This window comes from Nycticebus coucang, chromosome 4 (assembly GCF_027406575.1).
Source record: "Nycticebus coucang isolate mNycCou1 chromosome 4, mNycCou1.pri, whole genome shotgun sequence".
In the NCBI taxonomy this organism is placed as follows: Eukaryota; Metazoa; Chordata; class Mammalia; order Primates; family Lorisidae; genus Nycticebus; species Nycticebus coucang.
This window is the reverse complement of record NC_069783.1, coordinates 52,887,735-52,910,758: the sequence shown is the minus strand read 5'-3', so window position 1 is coordinate 52,910,758 and position 23,024 is coordinate 52,887,735. Positions and strand designations below refer to the sequence as shown.

The 23,024-nt window shown below is 39.8% G+C and overlaps 1 protein-coding gene across 1 annotated transcript in view; it reads right to left on the bottom strand.

Annotated features, from left to right (window-relative positions):
• Window positions 1-587: 587 nt before the first annotated feature.
• Window positions 588-23,024, bottom strand: part of ACYP2 (acylphosphatase 2) — a 191,262-nt gene continuing 168,825 nt past the window's right edge. Inside the window, exon 4 of the mRNA XM_053588960.1 lies at window positions 588-1,167. Within this exon, the coding sequence (XP_053444935.1) occupies window positions 1,053-1,167 (115 nt within the window). The 3' untranslated portion in view covers window positions 588-1,052. The remainder of the gene's footprint in view (window positions 1,168-23,024) is intronic.

Here is a 23,024-nt window from a genome sequence, read left to right as displayed (position 1 = left end):
AGGGCATGAATTCTTTCTCCATCCGAGGAGTGTGGCAATGACGATTTGTTTCCCACCTGGGCTCCCAAAGGATTTAAAATTGTCCATGGGAGGAGGAGGGAAAGGAAGACCAAGTGAGCAGGGCTCTAGGGACTGCCATCCTCATATCAATTATACCAGTTGTGCTTTTTTGTTTTATTTATGTATTGAATTCCATACAAAATTGTTTTAATGAAGGGGTCCATTGCTATAAACAATCTGGAGATCTTTGAAGACTATATGCAAGTATATGCCTACAACAAAATGTCTTTTTTCAATGTAATAATTTTATGATACAGAAACCAACCTTCCCGTTTAAATACTCTATGGCTTATTTATCGTTTACAAGTGAAGATCTCCAAATGATAGGCCAAGTTTAGGGGGTAGTATTGTATGAGTTAGACTCTCCATTCAGGTTAACAAGACATTTATTGTGGGTGGTGGTTGATAAAAATCTTGCTGCACTGAAATTATGAGTTCTTGTTAGCCGCTATCACTCGGCCTGCATGTTCACTATACAAAATCATATGGTTTATAGAAGGCATTAAGCTCCAACCAAAAGTACCGTATCATGTTAACTCTTTATTGATATTATTATTACTGATCATCGCATACATTTGCTTCTAACCACTGGTTCTTTTTAAAGGCAAATTACTCAACTTTAACAAAAATTATTCAGAAGATTTTATAATTCAATACAGACAATAATATCTAAAAATAATTTTTATATAGTTAACTTTATTTATGTCCCAAATAACATATATGCTACATTGTTCAGTGAAATTAAAGACTCCATGAGACAAGTTTAAATGGAATATTCATATTAAACATTTTGTAATGACATTTTTTATCTGATAATACTGTTTTTGTTAAAAACATGGTTGAATGAAATAATTTGTCAGATATTTTTAGTAACATAGTTTTGTAGCTTTAGAACTGGAAGTTCCCCTTTTTCACTCTATTATTCTCATCTATAGACCTAAAAACATATGGTATCTGCTATGCAGTGTAAGCATTACAGTGTTTCTCTTCTATTAGTATCGAATACTAAAATTAGAGTATTCAAGTTTAGAGATGATTTTTTCATTAGAAAAGTTTGTGCGGTCAATGCGAGAACTAGGACTCCCAATCTTGCACAGCCAGGACTTCCTACAAAAGAATAAATAAATAAAATTAGCATATAAAGTATATGCAGATCAGCTAAAATGACCCTACAATAGGTAATAATGAGAATTTATTAACTTTTGCTTCTAATGTGAAATATAAATTTGTTTACATTATATATCATTCTAAGACTGCCACAGAATATATATAATTTATGTATAATTAAATATAGGCAAAGAAAAGCTAATAACAAATTAAACACAGTTAATTCCTGATGATTAAATATTAAAGTTATTCCCTCCTCTTAAGACTCTCCCAAGGTCACTATTACCTAGTTTTTTTTTCCTACTTTTTTTTTTCTTTTTTTGAAACAGAGTCTCACTGTTGCCCAGGCAAACAGTGCCATAGAGTGCCATAACATCAGCCTAGCTCACAGCAATCTCAAATGCCTGGGTTCAAGTGATCCTCCTGCCCCAGCCTCCTTTTTTTTTTTTTTTTTTTTTTTTTTTTTTTTTGTAGAGACAGAGTCTCACTGTACCGCCCTCGGGTAGAGTGCCGTGGCGTCACACGGCTCACAGCAACCTCTAACTCTTGGGCTTACGTGATTCTCTTGCCTCAGCCTCCCGAGCAGCTGGGACTACAGGCGCCTGCCACAACGCCCGGCTATTTTTTGGTTGCAGTTTGGCCGGAGCTGGGTTTGAACCCGCCACCCTCGGCATATGGGGCCGGCGCCCTACTCACTGAGCCACAGGCGCCGCCCCTGCCCCAGCCTCCTAAGGAGGACTTATAGGTGCCCACCACAATGCCCAGCTAATTTTCTATTTTTAGTATTGATGGGGTCTCTGTGTTGCTCAGGCTGGTCTGGAACTACCAAGCTCAACGAATCCTCCCACTGTGGCCTCCCAGAGTGCTAGGATTATGGGCGTAAACCACCCCATCCGGTCATTATTACCTAGCTCTCATACTCAATTTTTTTTTTCTTTTTTTTTTTGCCGGGGCCAGGTTTGAACCTGCCACCTCTGGTATATGGGGCCAGCGCCCCACTCCTTTGAGCCACAGGCACCGCCCTCAAACAAAAATATTTTTACAGAGAGGCTAGTAATAAAAACAATTAACCATTGCTTTCTCATTACCCAGTATGTGGTAGATGTTTTATTTGTGTGTATACACACACACACACACACACACACAGAGCAAGGAAAGAGAGAGAATAAATGAAAGAATAAGGCATAAACATGATTTTCCAAAAAACATTAAAATAAAACCATATGAACATTTTATCCAATATATATATATTTTATCCATATATATTAGCAAAATAAGTGCATTGAAAGATGTTAAATGTTTTGAAAATATTTTTCTGCTTATATTTAGTGCAATGGATTCTTAATTTGTTATAACATCCAGGTATCTAATTTTTGCATTTGGGTGCTTACCTGAGACGATTCCTATATAACTAAGGGCTATTGTGTATTACTTAGACCTCAGATAATACTGTTAAAGATTTTCCAGAATCTTTCTATTAATTAGTCAGGATGATAGATTTAGTGTTTCTACAGGTTAATCAAACAAGGCTGTTTTATACAAATTCTGGCTGTTATCCCAGTTGCTGTGAAGAAATATCCTATGAGTTTTCTCATATCCCTGAAGTTATTTCAGGTTGTGAAGCCAGAGCTGTATACAGCTGAGCAATGTGATATGTAACAGTTGTAATAACCTTGGAGTAAAATATTTTCTAGGCTAAAGTTTTCAGATTAGCTGAAAATTATTCTTCATTGGGCTAGAGAAGAATTTCAATGATTCAAATTGTCATTGTCCTTTTTAACCCTTTCTTTGGTTCTTATCTGGGACAGTATTACTGGGTGAGGTTAATTTTGACTTCTTTAAGTCATGTAGTTAAAATCTTAAAAATGGGCTGGGCGCCTGTAGCTCACGGGCTAGGGTGCCAGCCACATACATGGTGGGTGGCAGGTTCGAACCTGGCCTGGACCTGCCTGCCAAACAACAATGACAACTATAACAAATAAAAATAGCTGGGTGTTGTGGTGGGTGCCTGTAGTCTCAGCTACTTGAGAGGTGGAGGGAAGAGAATCATGTAAGCCTAAGAGTTTGAAGTTACTGTGAACTGTGATGCCACAGCACTCTACTGAGGGTGCCATAGTGAGATTGTATCAAAAAAAAAAATCCTAAAAATGGAAATTTTGTGTTGAAGGATAAATCTCGGTTTCTATGAAAAGGAGCCGATGGCTTCAATTTTACTAGCTGAATCCCTTTGACGTCTTCTGGAAAATAAAAGCCACGAATAATAATGAACGCTGACATTTACTGAGCTTTAACTATTTGTTCAGCACTAGGCCAAGTTCCTTACATGTATAATTTCCTTCACTCCATAAATGGACCTTGTAAGTCCTAGTTTACTGTTACTCCAAGGTTACCGATGAGAAGAGAGAAACATAAAAGTAACTTGCCCAGGGTGTTTAGCAGTGGTACTGGTGAGAAGGAGTCCAATTCTGAGTATATTTTGAAGATACAGTAAGATCTGTGGACAGATTGGATGTGGGTGTGAGAAAGGAGTGAAAGATGACACCAGAGTTTTTGGTTTGAGTATCTAATTGCATTTCAGTAAATGACAACTTCATCCAAAGACTGTGAGAGGAGCAGATTTGGGGGAAGAAAACATTACATCTGAGATGTCTATTAGACATCCAAGTGAGATGTGGACGCAGTCGGATCTCTAAGTCTAGCAAGAGGAAATAAAATTAGGAATTTGTCAGCATAGACGATATTGAAAGCCCTAAGCTTGGCTGGGATCATCAAAAAAGATGAATATAGATAGAAAAGAAGTTGAACGTTAAGTGCTAAGGAAGCAGAGGAAGAACCAGCAAAAGAGAAGAACACATCCCGTGAGGTACGAGAAAAACTAGTGTCCAGGGAGCTGAATGAAGCCCTCAGGGAGCAGAGGGGCTCCACCAGGCCACTGATGCTGGCAGGTCAAGTGCGATGAGACCTGAAAATTGACCATTGAGCTTAGCAATGTGGAGGTTACTGGTGATGTTGGCAAGAGCAGTTTTAGTGGTATGAAAGCTGTATTTGTGTGGATTCAAGAGCACAAGAAGAGGGGAATTGAAATCAATAAATCCAAAACTAGGACTAGTCAGCACAGGAACTGTGATGTCTATCCCACCTGAGCTGATCAGTCAGCGTATTGATCTAGCTGAAAGACTGACTACCTCCCTATGTCTGGGCCTCAACACCACCAGGAACTTCTTCACCAGCCAAACACATGTCCAAGGAGGAAACTCTGCCCCTGGTGGGGAGATGGTCATGGTGTTGGGAGATCAAGCTCTGTGTCGCCTGTGGGGAGGATGGTCACTGTGTGTTATGGCTCCACATGTTCCACCATGTCTGGCCTGCCTTCTCACCTAGGAGTGTTCCGTTCGCCTGCCCTGAGATGCCACTTTCATGTGCCATTCTTGCTGTTAGCCCTTGATAGGTGCTGCTCAGATTTAGAGATAGCAAAACTAAGAGTTCTCTGAGTGAAAAAATACCTTCTTGTGAAATTTTGCGACTAGTTATGTCTAATTAAAATGTATATGTGCAACCATATATATATCATCATGTGAGGTATGACAATGAAGTTGGTGAACTTATCCTAGAAACAGGGCTTTGAAGGGTGGACTGGACACTGGTGTCAGGGCACAGCTTCCCAAGGGGAGTATGCTGAAGGGGACCATAGTGATATTCAGCAATGAGGGATGGAGCGCTTTTTCTAGGATGAGTACACAAACTTCATTGTTCAACCTTGTAATAAAACAGTATCAATTCAATAAATATATAAGCACTTTGTGCAAGTCTTATTCTAGATATTGGAGGGCATACACAGATTTAAAATGGAGTTCCTTCCCTTAGTCTCTTAGCATCTTAATAGAGCAGTTTGTAAAATAACAAAACTGACCATAAGGCAGCATGTGATAGGCAATGTGATTTATATAAAGGGAGAGAGGAATTGGGAGGGGATTAACTCTGGTCCAGGTACTCGGAGACAGCTCAGTGGCAATGGCACTTTCGCTAAATTTTAAAGAAAATATTTTTTTTTCAAATATTAGAAAATTAATCATGAGAGAAAACCAAGAAGCATTGGGAAAATGTTGATAATGTTAACTAATTAAAACATTGGCTGGGCACAGTGGCTCACACCTGTAATCCTAGCATTTTGGGAGGCTGATTCAAGAGGATCACTTGAGTTTGAGACCAGCCTGAGCAAAATAGCAAGACCCTATCTCTACAAAAAACAAAACAAAACACACACACCACCAAAATTGGCCAGGAATTTGTCAGCATAGACGATATTGAAAGCCCTAAGCTTGGCTGGGATCACCACCAGGTGTGGTGGTGCATGCCTGTAGTCCCAGCTACTCGGGAGGCTGAGGCAGGAGGATTGCTTGAACTCAGGAGTCTGAGGTTACAGTGAACTATTATCATGCCCTTGCTCTCATGCCTCAGCAACAAAGTTAGACTAAACAGGCAGGGCAGAGCTGCCCATCTGCCGGCAATGCAGTGTGCATCTTAGACCTCTGTCCTGCAAGCAAGGTCCAAACTGGATCAACAGGTATTGATCTCTCACTCCACTGGTTTCTCGATAAGGACAATCCATATTAAAGGGGCAGATTTAATAATTCACTGTTAAGTGATGTTTCCTGAAGTAAGTGATGGAGTGCAAGACTCCCCACCCCTAGTCTGTAACAGACTTTTCTTTTGCCCTGCTACTGAGCTGTGGTCTTAGGTTTCTAGGATAAGCTGAATAAACCACTTCATCAGGAGCCTCTGATGTTGGTATCTTATCTTTTCTCATGGGCTGGTCATGAGAAATTCTCATTTTCTAGGCGGCACCTGTGGCTCAGTGAGTTGGGTGCTGGCCCCATATACTGAGGATGGTGGGTTCAAACCTGGCCCCAGCCAAACTGCAACAAAAAAAAATAGCTGGGCATTGTGATGAGTGCCTATAGTCCCAGCTACTCAGGAGGCTGAAGCAAGAGAATCACCTAAGCCCAAACACTGGTGGTTGCTGTAAGCTGTGATGCCATAGCACTCTACCGAGGGCAACAAAGTGAAACTCTATCTCTTTAAAAAAAAAAAAAAAGAAAGAAAAAAAGAAATACCCCTTTTCCTGGCTACAGGGCATGAGTCTGGCTATTCATGTTCTGAGAATCTGGGAAGAAGCTTAAGGACTCCACATTTCAGTGCCTTGCACTGAATCCCTGTTTTCATCCCTATATCTTTTTCTCAGCTGTGCCTATAAGACTCTCTCCAGAGGGTCTGAAACTCTGGCTTCTGCCTGGGATGAGCAGGGTATCGCTGTACAGGCTGGCACGAAGGAATAACTGCTTACTTTAAACAGGTCTGGAACCAGTCTCTCACTCGTAGCCTCACCTTCTATGCTCGCTTCCAGGGACCTAAGCCTTAGGGGGTCGCCACTGTGTTAACTGGGCCAGTTCTTGGCTCTCCCACTGCAGGCTCACAAGTCAGGTCTGTGTCACCACCTGCTCAGCTGCTTTCTAGTTCCCAAAGCTGCATCACTGTAGCTTCTCTCCCCGTGGATGTTTAAACCTTAAAAAAAAAACTTTCGTTGTATTCAAGTGGTGTTTAGGAGAGAGCAGAGGTAAATGTGTTCAAAATGTAGCATCTTTAACTGAAAGTATGGCTTTATCTTCTATATTTAAGTCTTTAATACAGCTGAAATTATGTGATTGCATTATATGAAAAAGATGTCTTAATTTTGAATGGTTAGACATTTTTTCCATTTACTGAATAACATCCTTTTCTACAGATTTCAACATTATTATATACTAATTTAGGTACATGTCTGGGCCTACTTTTGGACATTCTGTGTGGTTTCCTTGATACCTTTGATCAACCCCTAAATTAGTAACAGACAATTTTAATTACTATAGCTTTAGAATATATTTTAATGTCCAATTGTCCTTATATTCCCATCTTTTTTAATTTTTAAGTGCCCTTGTTTTTCATATATTCTGTAGAGTTTAATAATTCTCTTCAAATCTTTCACATTCTTTTTTAGTCTAAAAATAATCTTGTCATCAATAGCAAACATGTTTTCTATTTTTGTTCAAGTTTTTAAGTTCCTCACTAAAATTTTATAGAGAACATAACCATAAATTTATCTTTTATTTCAGGTTAACATATGATTAGATTACATTGTTTGCATTTGTTCAGTAAAGTCCAAGTTGTAGTTGAGCCCTTTACCCAGGTGGTGTGCCATATACCACTACATTGTACATATCAGGCGAGAGCTTACAATCTCCACCCCCCCACCTTTTTTTTTTTTTTTTTTTGAGGCAGTGTCTTACTTTGTTGCCTCAGAGTGCCATGGCGTCATAGCTCATGGCAACCTCCAACTTTTGGGCTTAAGCAATCCTCTTGCCTCAGCCTCCCAAGTAACTGGGACTACAGGTACCTGCTTCAATGCCCAGCTATAATTTTTCTATTTTTAGTAGAGAAGGGTCTTGCTCTTGCTCAGGCTGGTCTTGAACTCAAGCAGTCCACCTTTTCTATTTTTAGTAGAGAAGGGTCTTGCTCTTGCTCAGGCTGGTCTTGAACTCAAGCAGTCTCCCAGAGTGCTAGGATTACAGGCATCAGCCACCGTGCCTGGCCCCATCCCCCCTTCTTGAATTTAAATGTTTTTCTCTCGTGTGGGTAATTGTTCATCTACTAGTTATCTGTTGAGTACATTGGATACTTGCTTTTCCATTCTTGTGATACTTTAGGAGGATGTTTTCCAAATCCTTCCAGGTTAATACAAAAGACATAAAGTCTCCATCTTTTTTTATGGCTGAACAGTATTCTATGGTATACATATGCCACAGTTTATTTATCCATTCATGGGTTAATGGGCACTTGGGTTGTTTCTACATCTTTGTGATTGTGAATTGAGCTGTGATAAACATTCGAGTGCAAATGTCCTTATGGTAAAATTTCTTTTCTTCTAGGTTGATACCTAGTAATGGGATTGCAGGATCAAATGGAAGGTCTACTTTTAGCTCTTTGAGAATTCTCCATACTTCTTTCCAAAGCAGCTGCATTAGTGTGCAATCCCACCAGCAGTGTAAAAGGTGTTCCCTTCTCTCCATATCCACACCAGCATCTGTAGCTTTGGGACTTTGTGATGTGGGCTGCTCTCATTGGAGTTAGGTGATATCTCAAAGAAGTTTTGATTTGCATTTCTCTGATTAGGGATGATAAATACTTTTTCAAGTGTTTCTTGGCCATTTGTCATCTTCAGAGAAGGTTCTGTTTATGTCTCTTGCCCACTGATAAATGGGTTGGTTTGTTCTTTGATTAGTTGGAGTTCTCAGTAGATTCTGGTTATTAGCCCTTTGTCAGATTTATAACATGCATCTTTTCCCATTGTTTGCTTATTGTGTCCTTAACTATGCAGAAGTTTTTTTTAGTTTGATCAGGTCCCATTTATTTACTTTTGGCCTCATCTTCATCAAATCTTTCCCCAGCCTGGTATCATCAAGAGCTTTTCCCACATTTTCTTATAGAGGTTTTAATCATGTGTCTTAGATGTAAATCTCTTGTACAGTGAGAGTCAATTTTTGTAAATAGTGAGAACTGGGGGTCCAGTTTCAGTCTTTTACACATGGCTATCCAGTTCTCCCAACACCATTTATTAAATAGGGATTATTTTCCCCAGTGTATGCTTTTGTTTGGTTGACAATCAGATGACGATATTAGGCTGGTTTCATCTCTAAGTTCTCTATTCTGTTCCACAGATCTGTCTCTATATTTGTAATCTGGAAGCATCACATTACTAGACTTCAGATTTGTTTTTATTTCTTAGAATTACATGGGCTATTTGGAGTTTTTTCTAAATGCTATTTGAAAAGAACCACTTTTTTCCAATGTTGGTGATTTAATGGGTATTGCATTAAATTTGTAGATTGCCTTGGGTAATATGAACATTTTAATGTTCTTCCATTTGTTAACATCTGCTGCTGTTTGTTTTCTCAGGGTTTCCTAGCCCTTTCTGTAGGGATCCTTCCCACCTTTGTTAGGTATATTCCAAGGTTTTTATTTCATTTTCTTTAAAGCTATTCTGAAGGGAATTATCTTTGATTTGATTCTCAGCTTGACTATCGTTTGTATATATGAAGAGTACTGATTTGTGGACATTGATTTTCATATCCTGAGACTTTACTGTATTTCTTGATCACTTCCAGGAGTCTAATGGTTGAGTCCCTGTTGTTTTCTAAGTATAAGATCATATCATCAGCAAAGAACAAAAGTTTGATCTCCTCTGTCCCCATTTTGGTGACCTTCATAGTCTTTTCTTGCCTGACTGCATTTGCTAGGACTTCCAACACTATGTTGAATTGTTGAATAGTAGTGGTGGTAATAGTGGACATCCTTGTCTGGTTCTAGTTGTAAATGGAGATGCTTTCAGTTTTGTTCCATTCAATATGATACTGGCTGGTTTGTTGTGGATGGCACCTATCAGGTAAAGAAATGTGCCATCTATCTTCAATTTCTTTTGTTGCTATTTTGAACAAAATGCCCTTTTTTTTTTTTTTTTTTTGTAGAGACAGAGTCTCACTTTATCACCCTCGGTAGAGTGCCATGGCGTCACAGCTCACAGCAACCTCCAACTCCTGGGTTTAGGAGATTCTCTTGCCTCAGCCTCCTGAGTAGCTGAGACTACAGGCACCTGTCATGATGCCCGGCTATTTTTTGTTGCAGTTTGAACCCGCCACCCTCAGTATATGGGGCCACAGCCTACCCACTGAGCCACAGGTGCCGCCTTGAACAAAATGCTTTTTAATCATTAATATTTTTAAACTGGTATATAGGAAAAGTAGTGATCTCTTATATTGTAATCAGATGACTTACTGAATTTCCTTAGCAGAATACTACTAGATTCTTTTCTTTGGGTTTTCTAGTTAAACTACCAAGTATTTTTTTCTGAATTCATTTTGTTAGTTGATTTTTATCACATAGAGTTATTTCCAACTGCTTTTTAATTTAGGCAACCAGCTGGAGTTTGGCTACTTACTTGCCTTTTGGGGAATTGCCCCAGTAACTGTGCAGAGAAAGAAAATTCTATAAACAATGTTCACCCAGCTGAGAGGTCACCACAACCATAATGCACCACTCTGGTTCCATCATATTTTACCTATTCTTTTAGTAGACTAAATATGGTTGGATAGATGGATGAATTATATTTTCTTGGAACAGACCGAAGTCTAACATTTCTGCTGTAAATCTGAATCTGTTTTGTGTGCATATATCTTTCAAGTATTTTTTTTTTTTTTTTTTTGAGACAAAGTCTCACTTTGTCACCCTCAGTAGAGTACTGTAGTGTCATAGCTCACAGCAACCTCAAATTCTTAGGCTCAAGCAATGCTCTTGGCTCAGCCTCCTGAGTAGCTTGGATCACAGGTGCCCACCACAACTCCTGGCTATTTTTAGAGACCAGGTCTTATACTTGTGGGCTCAGGCAATCCACCTGCCTCAGCCTCTCAGAATGCTAAGATTACAGGGGTCAGCCACTGCGCCTGGCCTCGTTCAAGTATTTCTATTTAAGAAAGATGACCCACTAATAAACTTCAAAAAACAAAAAAATAAGAAGGCTCGACTAGTAAAAACAAAAGAATAAATACATGAATTCAAAAATTCTATTTACATGTTACTTGACAATCATGCATTTTCCCCTTCATCCTAATAGATTTTCCATGCCTTATGTACAGGTTTGGAAAATATTTTTGTAATGGTCTGTTGTATTTGTTTACCAAACCTTTGACAATTATAAATATGTAAGCAGTGATTTCATTATGGTCGTGCTTTTTACATAGGATTATACATAGTTGTGAAAACAACTTTTTAGTGAAATGACAATGCTCTTACATGTATTTCTCAAGTTTCCTTCAGGCCACTTTTGCATTAAAAATAAAACACAGTGCTGATAAATTGTTCCTTGGTCATTTAACATTTATTTGTTTAATAAATTAACTGTGCCATATTTTGCTTTTTGTCCCTAGTCAGGCTGTCACTAATATTGGTCCCCTCAGGGTTTCTACAGCGTTCTAAATCTTTGGTGCAGATGGCACATATTTAGCCATCAAATACAGTAAGTGCCTCCCATTTATGGCCAGCTGTGGCTTTCTAAAATGCACTTAGGTTTTTGCCCTCCCAGGGCCCTTCTCTGACTGTTCCCCCCTGCCGCACCCCCAGTCTGTGTTGTGCAGCAGGACAATGATCACTTCTGTAATGGGTATATTTGCATAATTGCATATTCATTGTGTGCTTCTTCCACATTAGAATGCAAATTCTAAGAAGGCAGGGTCAGTCTTACTATTAGATTCCCAACATCTGGCATGATGCCTTGGTAATCATAAAAAATAAATATCAACGATCAAGACCACCCCCAAAGAAATATTTATTGAATGAATGTATCTTTGTCCCCTGTATGTCCTCTTTAGGTCTACTGCTTTCACAGATGGGAGAAGGGTCTCAGGCAGAGGTCCTCAAACTTTTTAAACAGGGGGCCAATTCACTGTCCCTCAGACGGTTGGAGGGCTGGACTATAGTTTAAAAAAAAAAACTATGAGCAAATTCCTATGCACACTGCACATATCTTAAAAACGGGAACAAATACAATCACACCGCCTCATGTGGCCCACGGGCCATAGTTTGAGGACCCCTGGAAAAGAACACGGAGTGTGACCTTTTAAGTCTTTGATTTTATCTCATATAAAACAAACCCTCACTTGTCTTTAATACTCTTTGCAAGTTAAAGAAATACAGTAGAATCTTTGTATGTTGACCAGTTTGTTATAGTCCCTTGTATAGTCAACTTACAGAGATGATCAGCATAAGGGACTAGGCCTCAGTACATGGGGTGTATATCTGGGGTGATGTAATTTGTCAATGCAAATTACATCAATTAAAGAGGTGGTCAATGAAGGGAGGTAGTCACTATGGAGGTTCTAGTTGCTTTTATTACAGAAAATGGTAAAATCTCTTACTCCTGGTAATCCCACTATGAAATGACATAAGCATGACTATATTCATCTTCTTAAAGGACATTAGAGTAAATGGGTCCGACCTAACAACCTGATTATAGGTGGGTATGCCAAGTTCACTTGTGGAATGGGTTCACTGAATTTTGCCAGCCCCCAAGTTTTACTGTATTTTGTGTGACTGTGAGTTTATTCATTATGTAAATAAGGTAACTGGCTTCACCCAGAGTTCAGGGTGATTCTTAGACACCACAGGAAGGCCAAGTCCGCCCTATGACAAGTCACGTGCCATGTATTCCATCTAGTCAAGTACACAGTTGCATATGCTCAGTTATATTGTATAAAAATCCTTAGACACTTAGTATGTTAAAGATGTACACCTACTATTATATTTATTGTATGTATTCAGGATTTTCAAGCTTTTCTATGAAGAATCTCTTCTTCTAGCATAAGAAGCTTTTCTCGGAAGCAAGGTAATGGCCGGGTGTGTGCGTGCAGCTGCAGACACGACTCCACCCAGACCACTGGCTCCCCTAGCTGCTCCTCGAGCACCTCTGGGGAATTCCAAGGGCTCTAATGATGTCCCTTTGAAAACTGCCTTCTTCACCTATCCCTAAGCAAGAATATGGGTGAGTGGAATGTAGGAAGACTCCATTATGAGTAGAAATGAAAATCAACGCAGGACGGTCTTTTCTACACCTACAATCCAAGTGAGTCAGTGCTTCTTACACAGTATCCTCAGGTCATATAAAAAATTCCATTTAACTAATATCCCTGCCTGAAACAGAAATGAAATTAAAGCGCTAGAAAGCCAACACTATCAATAATTCATAGTAGTTCTATTTCCTGGAACTAAAGTGGGCCAGCATTACCCTTCCAGAGATCTGTGCAGCACCACTATAAAACATAGACCACAGCAAGAAAGCAGACAAAGACAGCTAGTGAATTAAAAGCTAATGTGCATGTTGGAAAGTATTGAATTGTCTGCCCATTTCAAGCTTTTAAACCAGCATTAATAATGGAAAGATGGTATATAACATTTTTGCTATTATCCTTTCTTTAACAAGTTTCCTTATTTGGTTACATATAGGCAAATAATATCATAGACTCCTTTTATTATCAAAAACATTTTTAATAGTATTTTAATATAGTGCCTAAAATGTCAGATATGTAGCCTATGTTTAGGGAAGAGCTCAGTGATTATTCAAGGAATATGGGGTGCATCCATAATTCACCCGAGACCAGATTCTTCCTCTTTAAGATGGAGAGAACGTATGTAAATCATTTAATGCAACGACCGGCCATTAATAACTTATTATAGCATAATGGTTCTCTGCCTTTGCCGAAGATAGCAGCAGCCTGTTTAGCAAACTCTGTGACCCTCAGAGTCACACCCTTCTAGTGCAACTCCACCAGTGAGACTTCTTGCTCTTGGCAGAGGAGCTTCTCTGATGCAGTGGGAAATTCACTCGGCCTCCTTAGCTGCATGAGAGTCTATGTCCAGGACTCTAAGAACCAGACAATTGAATCAAAGGGCCTGGGAGCAGAGAAGACAAAACAAATGAAGGCGTGGCTATAACCTCCAGCTTCTTACATATGTGTGTAATCAGAAATGCTGAAATCAACTTGCTAACAGATGCAAAACTGGGTAAAATTCTATAGGGCAGCACTGTCCAATAGGAATGTAATACAAGCCTCATAGCTAATTTAAAATTTTCTAGGAGTCACATTTAAAAAAAGTAAAAAGGACTTGGCACTTGTAGCTCAAGCAGCCAGGGCACCAGCCACAAATGCCAGGGTTGGTGGGTTCGAGCCCAGCCTGGGCCTGCAAACAACAATGACAACTACAACCAAAAAACAACCTGGCATTGTGGCAGGTGCTTGTAGTCACAGCTATTTGGGAGGCTGAGGCAAGACAATTGCTTAAACCCAAGTGTTTGAGGTTGCTAGGAGCTATGACGCCACAGCACTCTACCAAGGGCAACCTAGTGAGTCTCTGTCTCAAAAAAAAAAAAAAGGTAAAAAGAATAGATAAAATTGATAGTATATTTTATTTAATCCAAGTATAACCACAATATAATTTCAAGATATAATCAATGTAAGCAATACATTAAATGATATGTTTATGTACTTTATCTTAGTATTTTCAATCTGGTGTGTATTTTATACTTACAAGACAATTCAAATGTGCCATGTTGGAAATGCTCACATAACCACATACTTATTAGTTCTTAGACAGTCTGGCTTTTGGGCAATTAAAAATAATGTTTGGGTTATCTATCCTTCAGGGCCAAAATTGTATATCTACCAGAAAAGAAAATTTGCTTTGCTATGGACAAGAATTTCATACCTTGGTGCAAGTAAATTTCTACCTTACGGAAAAATAGCTTAGACAGTAGGAAATCAAAGTTTCCACTAGCTAATACCCAGAAATTCTTTGAAAGACACTCCCTGATCTCTATTACCCAATTCCATGCCTTATACAACTTTTTCTGATAGGCCTGTTAGGGGAACTCCTGGCAATTAGGAGTCTGCCACTGAAATCACTGCATTTACGAACCCATTACCACCTTCGTCCAGGTGTCAGAAGTCACCACCAGAACCACTGACTCCAGGGTCCTGTTCACTAGATCCTTACAACAGCTAAATGTATGCCTCAGGCATTGCTGTCTCTCTTGACCACACTCAGTTCCAAATTCAAATTTCTCGCAAGTACCTATGATTAACAATGACAAAATCACATTGGAAACCTTACTGTAAGGCAGTGGAAACAGCTCTGCCGTGTACGGGAGAACCAGAAGTTCAGAACAGAGGCTGACAGAGGCTGACGGAGCCAATACCTCGTGTCTACCATTGCTATTATGCAGCCAGCGAAAACTTCATCAAATTCCACCCTATGGGATTCAGGAATGTAAGAAAGATTTTAAGAAGAAGAGAGCAGTTAGTAAAATAAGAACTGAAAAGTGCTTTGGGGACCTCAGTAAGATCATCTTCAGGGAAGTGGTGGAGGTGGAAGTGAATTAATGGAGACAGCAAGAACAGATTAATCTTCTGAGCTGTCTGTGAAGGAGAGACGCCAGAGGAACTTCCTACCTCTTTAAGGTTCTGTTCTTGGCAATTCAAGCCTGCCTAGATTCTGAAGTCAATGCCTTCCAGTATTTACGAGCGCCTTGTCTCAGAAGAGCAATATCTGAGGAAAATCATCTTAAGGAGACACAGTCCAGGATGTTCTCTGTTCCAGATAAGTTAGAATCTCTTCCTCTGTGGAGCCAAATGAAAAATAAGTTGGCCAGACACCCCTGTACTTTCACCCCTTACCCTGACCTCTCCACCTCCCCTCCAAAATGCTCAGAAATAAACTGAATTTGAGAATGGGAGACGACTGACCTTAGCTGGTAGATAGAGGGCTATTAGATCATTTAGAGCCAAACACGACCCACCCATAGCAGAGGTCATTATTTTTAGACATTGTTTAAGCCTTGCTCCTGGCTCTATTTTAAATCCCACTCTTGTTTGTAATCCCTTTTCACTTTTAAGCAATGTTCTCTCATTTTACATATCCTTACAAATGATTTTAAATTCTGCTGGGAACAAAGTGAGGTATAGACATAGAAGGCTGGGGTTCTTCTCCCCCCTTGCTGCTACTGTTTTCTTTGATTTTATAATGGAAATTGTGGGTGGAGGTGCATATTTTGCTATTAATAGATACCTTTTCCATGAAAGTGAGGCATGTAACATTCTGTGGTCATAAGAACATGTCTCCCAGGCAGCTGTTTCTGGGCTGTCATCTTGGCCATGGCCATGGACTTGGCAACTGAGAGCGCTCAGCCCAGGGCAGCAAGGGCTGGGTTACTGCTGAGTAGCAGCCACCCACAAGCCACAACCTCCTTGCAGACAGATGTGTGCACAGCTTTTGAGAGAAATTCATGAAACATTTCCCTATAGTCCCTTTGAAAATGATATGTGCACAATAGAATTAAAAGAAGAGTTCAAAGGTAGAATAGAAAGGTAGCTAATGACACAAGAACTGCTGGAAAAACAGATTTGCTGGATGGAAAAACATTAAATTTTAATGGAAAGAAGACTGACAGTTCTTTAAAGATATTGTCTGTGACAGAACATACTTCACTTAGTCTTATTTTCTCCTAGGAAAGTATTTTGTCTTTAAATCCAAGTATCTGACTCAGTTTACAGGAAGACTCATGATAGGTTAAGAATTATGTAGTAGTTTCAGTTCATAAGTGGTCACTTGTAAATGGTACTTTCATATTAATTAAAATACTCTCAGTATTTTTTCAGCACTAAATGCTCACAAGCTTTAGTTTGTCATGGGGATAGAGATAGTCTTAAGAAATATTTTCCATTTTGTACTCATCAAAAATTGCTAGCTTTTTAATATTTTACAAAAATATAGAACAAAATAGAAAGTGGGGGAAAATACGTATCTTCCTCATATTAATTTTTTGCAGATTGTGAAACAAAGTCATTGCCAAATCCCAATAAACATGTTTCTTTCTAAATTTTAAAAACTGAGTGTAGTGTTGTCACCCTAGTAACAAAAAATTTAAATAGTCTGGGCCAGTTGGATGACTTAAATCTGCTGTACTTTTCATTAAAAATATAATTTATTAACAGCTCGATGAGTCTTAGACAAATAAAAAGACATCAGCAGTGTATCCAAGCTGCCATCTAGTCAGTGGGAGGTGACAAAGAGGAAGGAAGGAAGGAATAGAGATCAGAAGGGAGGAGAGAAAATAAAGATTTAATGGAAGAGGTAGAGAGATGTGTAATGACCCTTCTCTAAGGTAAAATGCTACACAAGTTTAATATTGCACTCTAAAGTATTGCTTGATTTACCTGACATTAACAAAGTGATCAAAGAATATCTAGTAACCAGAATCAAACCGCAACTTAAATATTACATCTCCTTTTGAATTTTAAGCCATTCATATAGTAGATAGCTGTTATTCTTATTTTTTTTTTTTAGACAGTCTCACACTGTCACCCTGGGTAGAGTGCCATGGCATCACAGCTCACAGCAACTTCAAACTCCTGGGCTCAAGTAATTCTCTTGCCTTAGCCTCCCGAGTAGCTAGGACTATAGGCGCCCACCACAATGCCCAGGTAGTTTTTTAGAGACAGGATCTCGCTCTGGCTCATGTTGGTCCTGAGCTCTAGCAATTTACCTGCGTTGGCCTCCCAGGGTGCTAAGATTATAGGAGTGAGCCATTGTACTGGGCTTCTAAATGGCTTTTAGACAAGGTGGTTCTAATTAAGTATATAAATCTAAACTCATCAGAGTGACATTTGCATTTCTATACAATTGAAAGTCTGGGGTCTTGGAAGTTACAACTCTGAAACTAAAGCCAGAAAATGGGTCCTGCTATGGTAGGAACTGGATTCCCCGTTGTTGGGTCTACAGAGTGTGGTTTGGACCTGGCTGTCATCCAGACAAGTCATCCTTAATGTTTGGGAGCGTCTACTAATTACGCACTGTTTCCTCCTGCAGCTAAACCTACATCAAAGAAAGAAATTATCTAGCAGCTTCCTGTAGAATCCTTTTAGGCATCATTGCAGTGGTAGAATTGCCAAAGGTTTTCAGTGGGTTTTGAAATAGATCTTAAAAGTGTTCTCTGAAATGATCAGGTTTAAAAGAACAAAAGCTTGCTAACTAAATTCATAGGAGATCAATTTATAAGCTAGAATACCATGCATCATTTATATTAGGTGCTGTGTTTGGCAATAAATCAGCCATTTATACAAGAATTTTCCTGTTGAAGAAGTGTACTCACAAAACAGAAGTACATTGGATTGTTCTTTCTCTAGATGAAATTTGGCTTAGAAACTATTTAATGATAGTACCCTCTTCCTTAGGAAGCAAAGGAAAAATGGTAATATGGATCACCTTTTAAAAAACATACCATCTACTGACTTTCATTTAACACAACATTGCTTCACACATGTTAATGAGGCTGTAGTTTTTTTACAGTTACATTGTTCTTGTCCTACTGATGCTCTTGGTCACCTTCATTATACAGAAACACATTCCAGTGTGTTCCTATTTCTAGGGTAGAGTGAAGGGATAACCTATCATTTATTGTACTATATTTACAAATCACATCTCAAGGCAGTTTCTTTTGAAAGAAGTGGTTTTGTTTGCTTCAATTTTGGAAGGCAATATTTGATATTTTTACTAGATTCAGGAAGGGAAAGGGGAAAGAGAGCCCTTTCTAACCAGCCCTTACAAGAGTAGCAGGCGACTGCAAGAATGCCACCTTTCTGCAGAGAATCAGTCCCACAGGGAATAAACAGAAGTGTCATAATGTTCTCCAAGACAAGGGAGCAGTATATAAAGTCAATATGCTTATTAGGGCAGGCGCAGTAGTGTGGCCTGTAATCCCAGCTACTCAGGAGGTTGAGGCAGGGGAATTGCTTGGGGCTAGGAGTTTAATGACTACTTGGGCTACATAGTGAGACCCTGTCTCTAAAACTTTAAAAAAATATACTAGGGAATGTTTCCATTACCATAGTTGCTGTTCAAACTCCCGTCAAACCTAGAGGCTTCCAACTTTCTGCAATTTGGGAAGAGCTCAATAGGGAAAGCTCATCTTTGCCACACAATGTCAAGAGCACCTCTAAGTCTGAGGACTGGAATAACTGGACTTATTCCCGTGTCTGGCAAGTGTTGCAGGGAAACTTGTAATCAACTGTGTTCTGGAAAAGCTGGGGCCTCTCCAGCATGGTAGCTTCAGAGTAGTCAGGCTTTTATGTCTGTGTTGCCTTAGGGATCCAAAGGCACATGTCCAATAGAGAGTAAGAGCCAGGCAGAAGCTATATTGCTTGCATAACTTAGTCTTGGGGTACTCGGTGTCAACTCTACCCACATTCTATTAGCTAGAAGCCATACATCACTAAGACTGGCCCATGTTCAAGGGGAGGGGAATTAGACTCCACCTGCTGTGATCTGAATGTGTTCCTCAACATTCACATGTTGAAATTTAATTGCCAGTGTGATCATATTAAGAGGTGTAGGGCCTTGGGGAGCTAATTAAGTCATGAGTGGATAGCCCTCATAGATGTATGATTAGCACCTTAGGATAGAAGGGGTAGTCTGTTCCTTCTGCCATTTGAAGAAGAACATTGCCTCCTCCATAGGAAAGAGTGTTACAAGTGCCATCCTGGAAGCAGAGACCCTGCTTTCACCAGACACTGAACGTGCCAGTGCATTGATCTTGGATAGCCAAGCCTCCAAAACTGTGGGTAATTTAAAAATAAATAAATTTCTTAGTCTATGGTATTTTGGTAGTATTTTAGTCCATTTGTGCTTCTCTATCTTTAGTGAGGGGAAGGTCAAAAATTTGGGGGACATGTTTTAAAATCAGGATAATTTTATACAGTTAAAGAATACTGTGGCAGTATATCATTTACTCATCCATCCATTCAAAAATACTTATGGAGGGCGGCGCCTGTGGCTCAAACGGGTAGGGCGCCAGCCCCATATGCCGGAGGTGGCGGGTTCAAACCCAGCCCCGGCCAAAAAAAAAAAAAAAAATTACTTACGGAGATTTTACCATATATTAAATAAACATCACTTTTAAACACTTAAAAAAGATTCTAGATATTGCAGTTTGAGACAACTCACATTTGGGCACCATTTTATACGAGAAGGTTGTATTTTATTTTAGCCCTGTCTTTGAAAGTGTTCAAAGCAGCACAAGATAACAAATCATGACAAGTCATCCATTTGGAAGAATATAATCTAAATACCATAAAATGATTTTTGTTAGAACTCATTAAAAAACCCAAGAAAATGGAAGTATAAATCCTTATACAATACATATCCTAGAAAAATTACTTGAACATATTAGTACATGTATAAAAGTAAATCATCTTTTCTACTAATTTTATACTCTTAGTGAATGATGTATGTATGAGAAAGGAGGATCAATCCTCTGATAAACAAAAGGTAAAACATGAAAGACACAGATGAGTGTGAGGCACAGTAATAGTAGCTTGCATAAGGTAGTTTAGACAGTCCCTGACTCATGATGGTTCAACTTAATTTTTCAACTCTAATGATGTAAAAGTGATGGACATTTAGTATAAATCTTACTTCAAATTTTGATCTTTTCCTGGGCTAGCAATCTGCAGAATGATACCCATGATGCTGGGCAGTAGCAGTGAGTCACAGTTCCCAGTCAGCCACGCCATCAGAGGGGTGAACAACTGACACTCTACAGTGACTGTGTTGCTAGGTGATTTTGCTCAACTGGAGGGTAACATAAGTGTTTAACATAGGCTGTGCTCTGGTGTAAGGCAGGTTAGGTGTATTATTATAAATGCATTTTTTTTTTTTTTTGAGACAGTGTTATTAAGTCGCCCTCGGTAGAGTGCTGTGGCATCACAGCTCACAGCAACCTCAAACTCTTGGGCTTAAGCTATTCTCCTTGCCTCCTGAGTAGCTGGGACTACAGATGCCTGCCACCACACCTGGCTATTTTTTTTGTTGTGGTTGTCATTGTTGTTTAGCAGGCCCGGGCTGGGCTCAACGAACCCACCAGCCTCGGTGTATGTGGCCAGTGCCCTATTCACTCAGCTATGGGCACTGAGCCTACATGCATTTTTGACTTATATTTTCAACTTATAATGAGCTTATTGGGACATAACCCCATTGTAAGTTGAGTATCTGCATTTCTCTATTACATAAAGGAAGCCTGGAAGTGGGTCATCCAGGACTGATGTGACAACTCCATGACCCAGGAGACCTGTCCAGCTCACCACTCAGCTATTTCTAGGATGTTGTCCTCTATCCTCATCACCCAATATAGACACTGATGCTCCAACCAATCATCACATCTGTAGTCCAGGCAGCAGACCAGAGGAAGGGCAAAGAAGAGGAAAAAGATGTGTGCCACAGTATTTTAAAAAGGTTTTCTAGCAGCTGCCACACTATACTTCTGATTGCATCTCATTGGCCAGAACTCAACTACAAAAGAGGTTGGAAAGTGGACTCAATGGAGGCTTTATTCTGAGTGGCTATGTGCCCAGTAAAATCACTTGTATTACAATAAAAGGGGAGGATGGTTATTGGAGGGTAGCGAGCACTCTTAGCCATATGGGGAAAACTGAGTATTCTGGTTTGAATACATTAAGAATGAGATTCCTGGGTGGCGCCTGTGGCTCAAAGGAGTTGGCACTGGCCCCATATGCCAGAGATGGCAGGTTCAAACCCAGCCCTGGCCAGAAATTGCAAAAAAAGAAAAAAAAAAAATGAGATTTCTCGTAGACACCCATGTAAACAAGAGTATATATAAGCCTGAAATTTAGGGGAGAGATTAAAACTGAGTTTATAAATTAGGAACTCATTGGCTCATAGATGATATTTATAATGCCATAGGGCTAGACAGCCATACATGGCAAATAAATGGAGATAGAAGAGAACTGGTCAGCAAGAGATGCATCCAGCAAAAGGCTGAGAAGACACAGCAAGTGAGGCAGGAGGAAGGCCAGATCATGGTGTCCTAGGAGCCCAGTGCTATGGTCTGAATGTTTGTACCTCCTGAAATTCATATGTTGAAACCTAATCCCTAGTGTGGTAGTATTATAGTGGCAGGACTTTTGAGGTAATTAGGTCATGAGGGTGGAACCTCAGGAATGAAATTAGTGCCCTTATAAAAGAGAGCCCAAGGGTCCTCTTTTCTGCTGCATGAAGGTGCAGCTAGAAGGTGCAATCTTTGCAGCAGAGAGTGAACCATCACATATCTGCTAGCACCTTCATCTTGAACTTCCCAGCCTCCAGACCTATGAGCCGTACATTTATGCTGTTTATAAATTATCTACTCTAAGGCATTTTGTTATAGCAGCCCAAACAAACTATGATGCCCAGCAAAGAAAGTGTTTCAAGGAGGCGGTTTCAACAGTCTCATGGGCTGCTGAGTAATACGAAGCCTAAGAACATATAAAAAGCAGGCTGGGTGGGCCTGCTGGGAGGAAGTGAGGAGAAAATAGGAGGGTACGCAAGTAGAAACAGTCCCTATAAACAGGTGAGCTATAAGGGGCAGTGGCTGGAGAAGAATGTGGGATCTGGATTTAGAAAACAATTGTAGGTAGTAGAGCGCACCTCTATGTTTACAGAAGCAAACCAGGACCCAGTGCTCAACTGGAGTGATGAGAGAGGGGACGAAAAGAGAGATACGGAGACACCCAGAGTTCAGAGAAGAGAATGAGGTAACTAACAGTTAAGAATTAGACCCTGAGAAAGTACTAGGTGGTACCAGCAGTATCAAACACTGGGTTTGACTGGTCGTGGCTGTCTTGGGCTTTGTGTTGAGGACACAGGTGAAAACTTATCCAGGCTCAGTGGAGAGAAAGTGTGGTGATCAGTGATATGCTCAATCCATGGGATGATATGAAAGTTTTGAGACAGTCTGTGTTAGAGTCCATTATTTCACTTCCAGAAACACAATCGGCAGAGTCTTTTCTTACTCCTGCAGTTTCAACTTGCTTAGCTTATTGGTGTTGGTGGCAGGGCTTTGTCTCCATCCTCACGGATATGTTTCTTGATTTTTATGTATCTCAAAACTTTCATAATGACCCATGTATTCTGACCTGAGTCACTTATGTAGCCTGCTTTGACTTATAAGCATGTGGATGCTTTTTATTTATCCAGTTTTACTTTTAAATCATGTAGTTTTTTTTTTTTTTTTAAGGCAGAGTCTCACTTTGTCACTCTCGGTAGAGTGCTAGGGCGTCACAGCTCACAGCAACCTCAAACTCTTGGGCTTAAGTGATTCTCTTGCCTCAGCCTCCCAAGTAGCTGGGACTACAGGTGCCTGCCACAATGCCCAGCTATTTTTTTGTTGC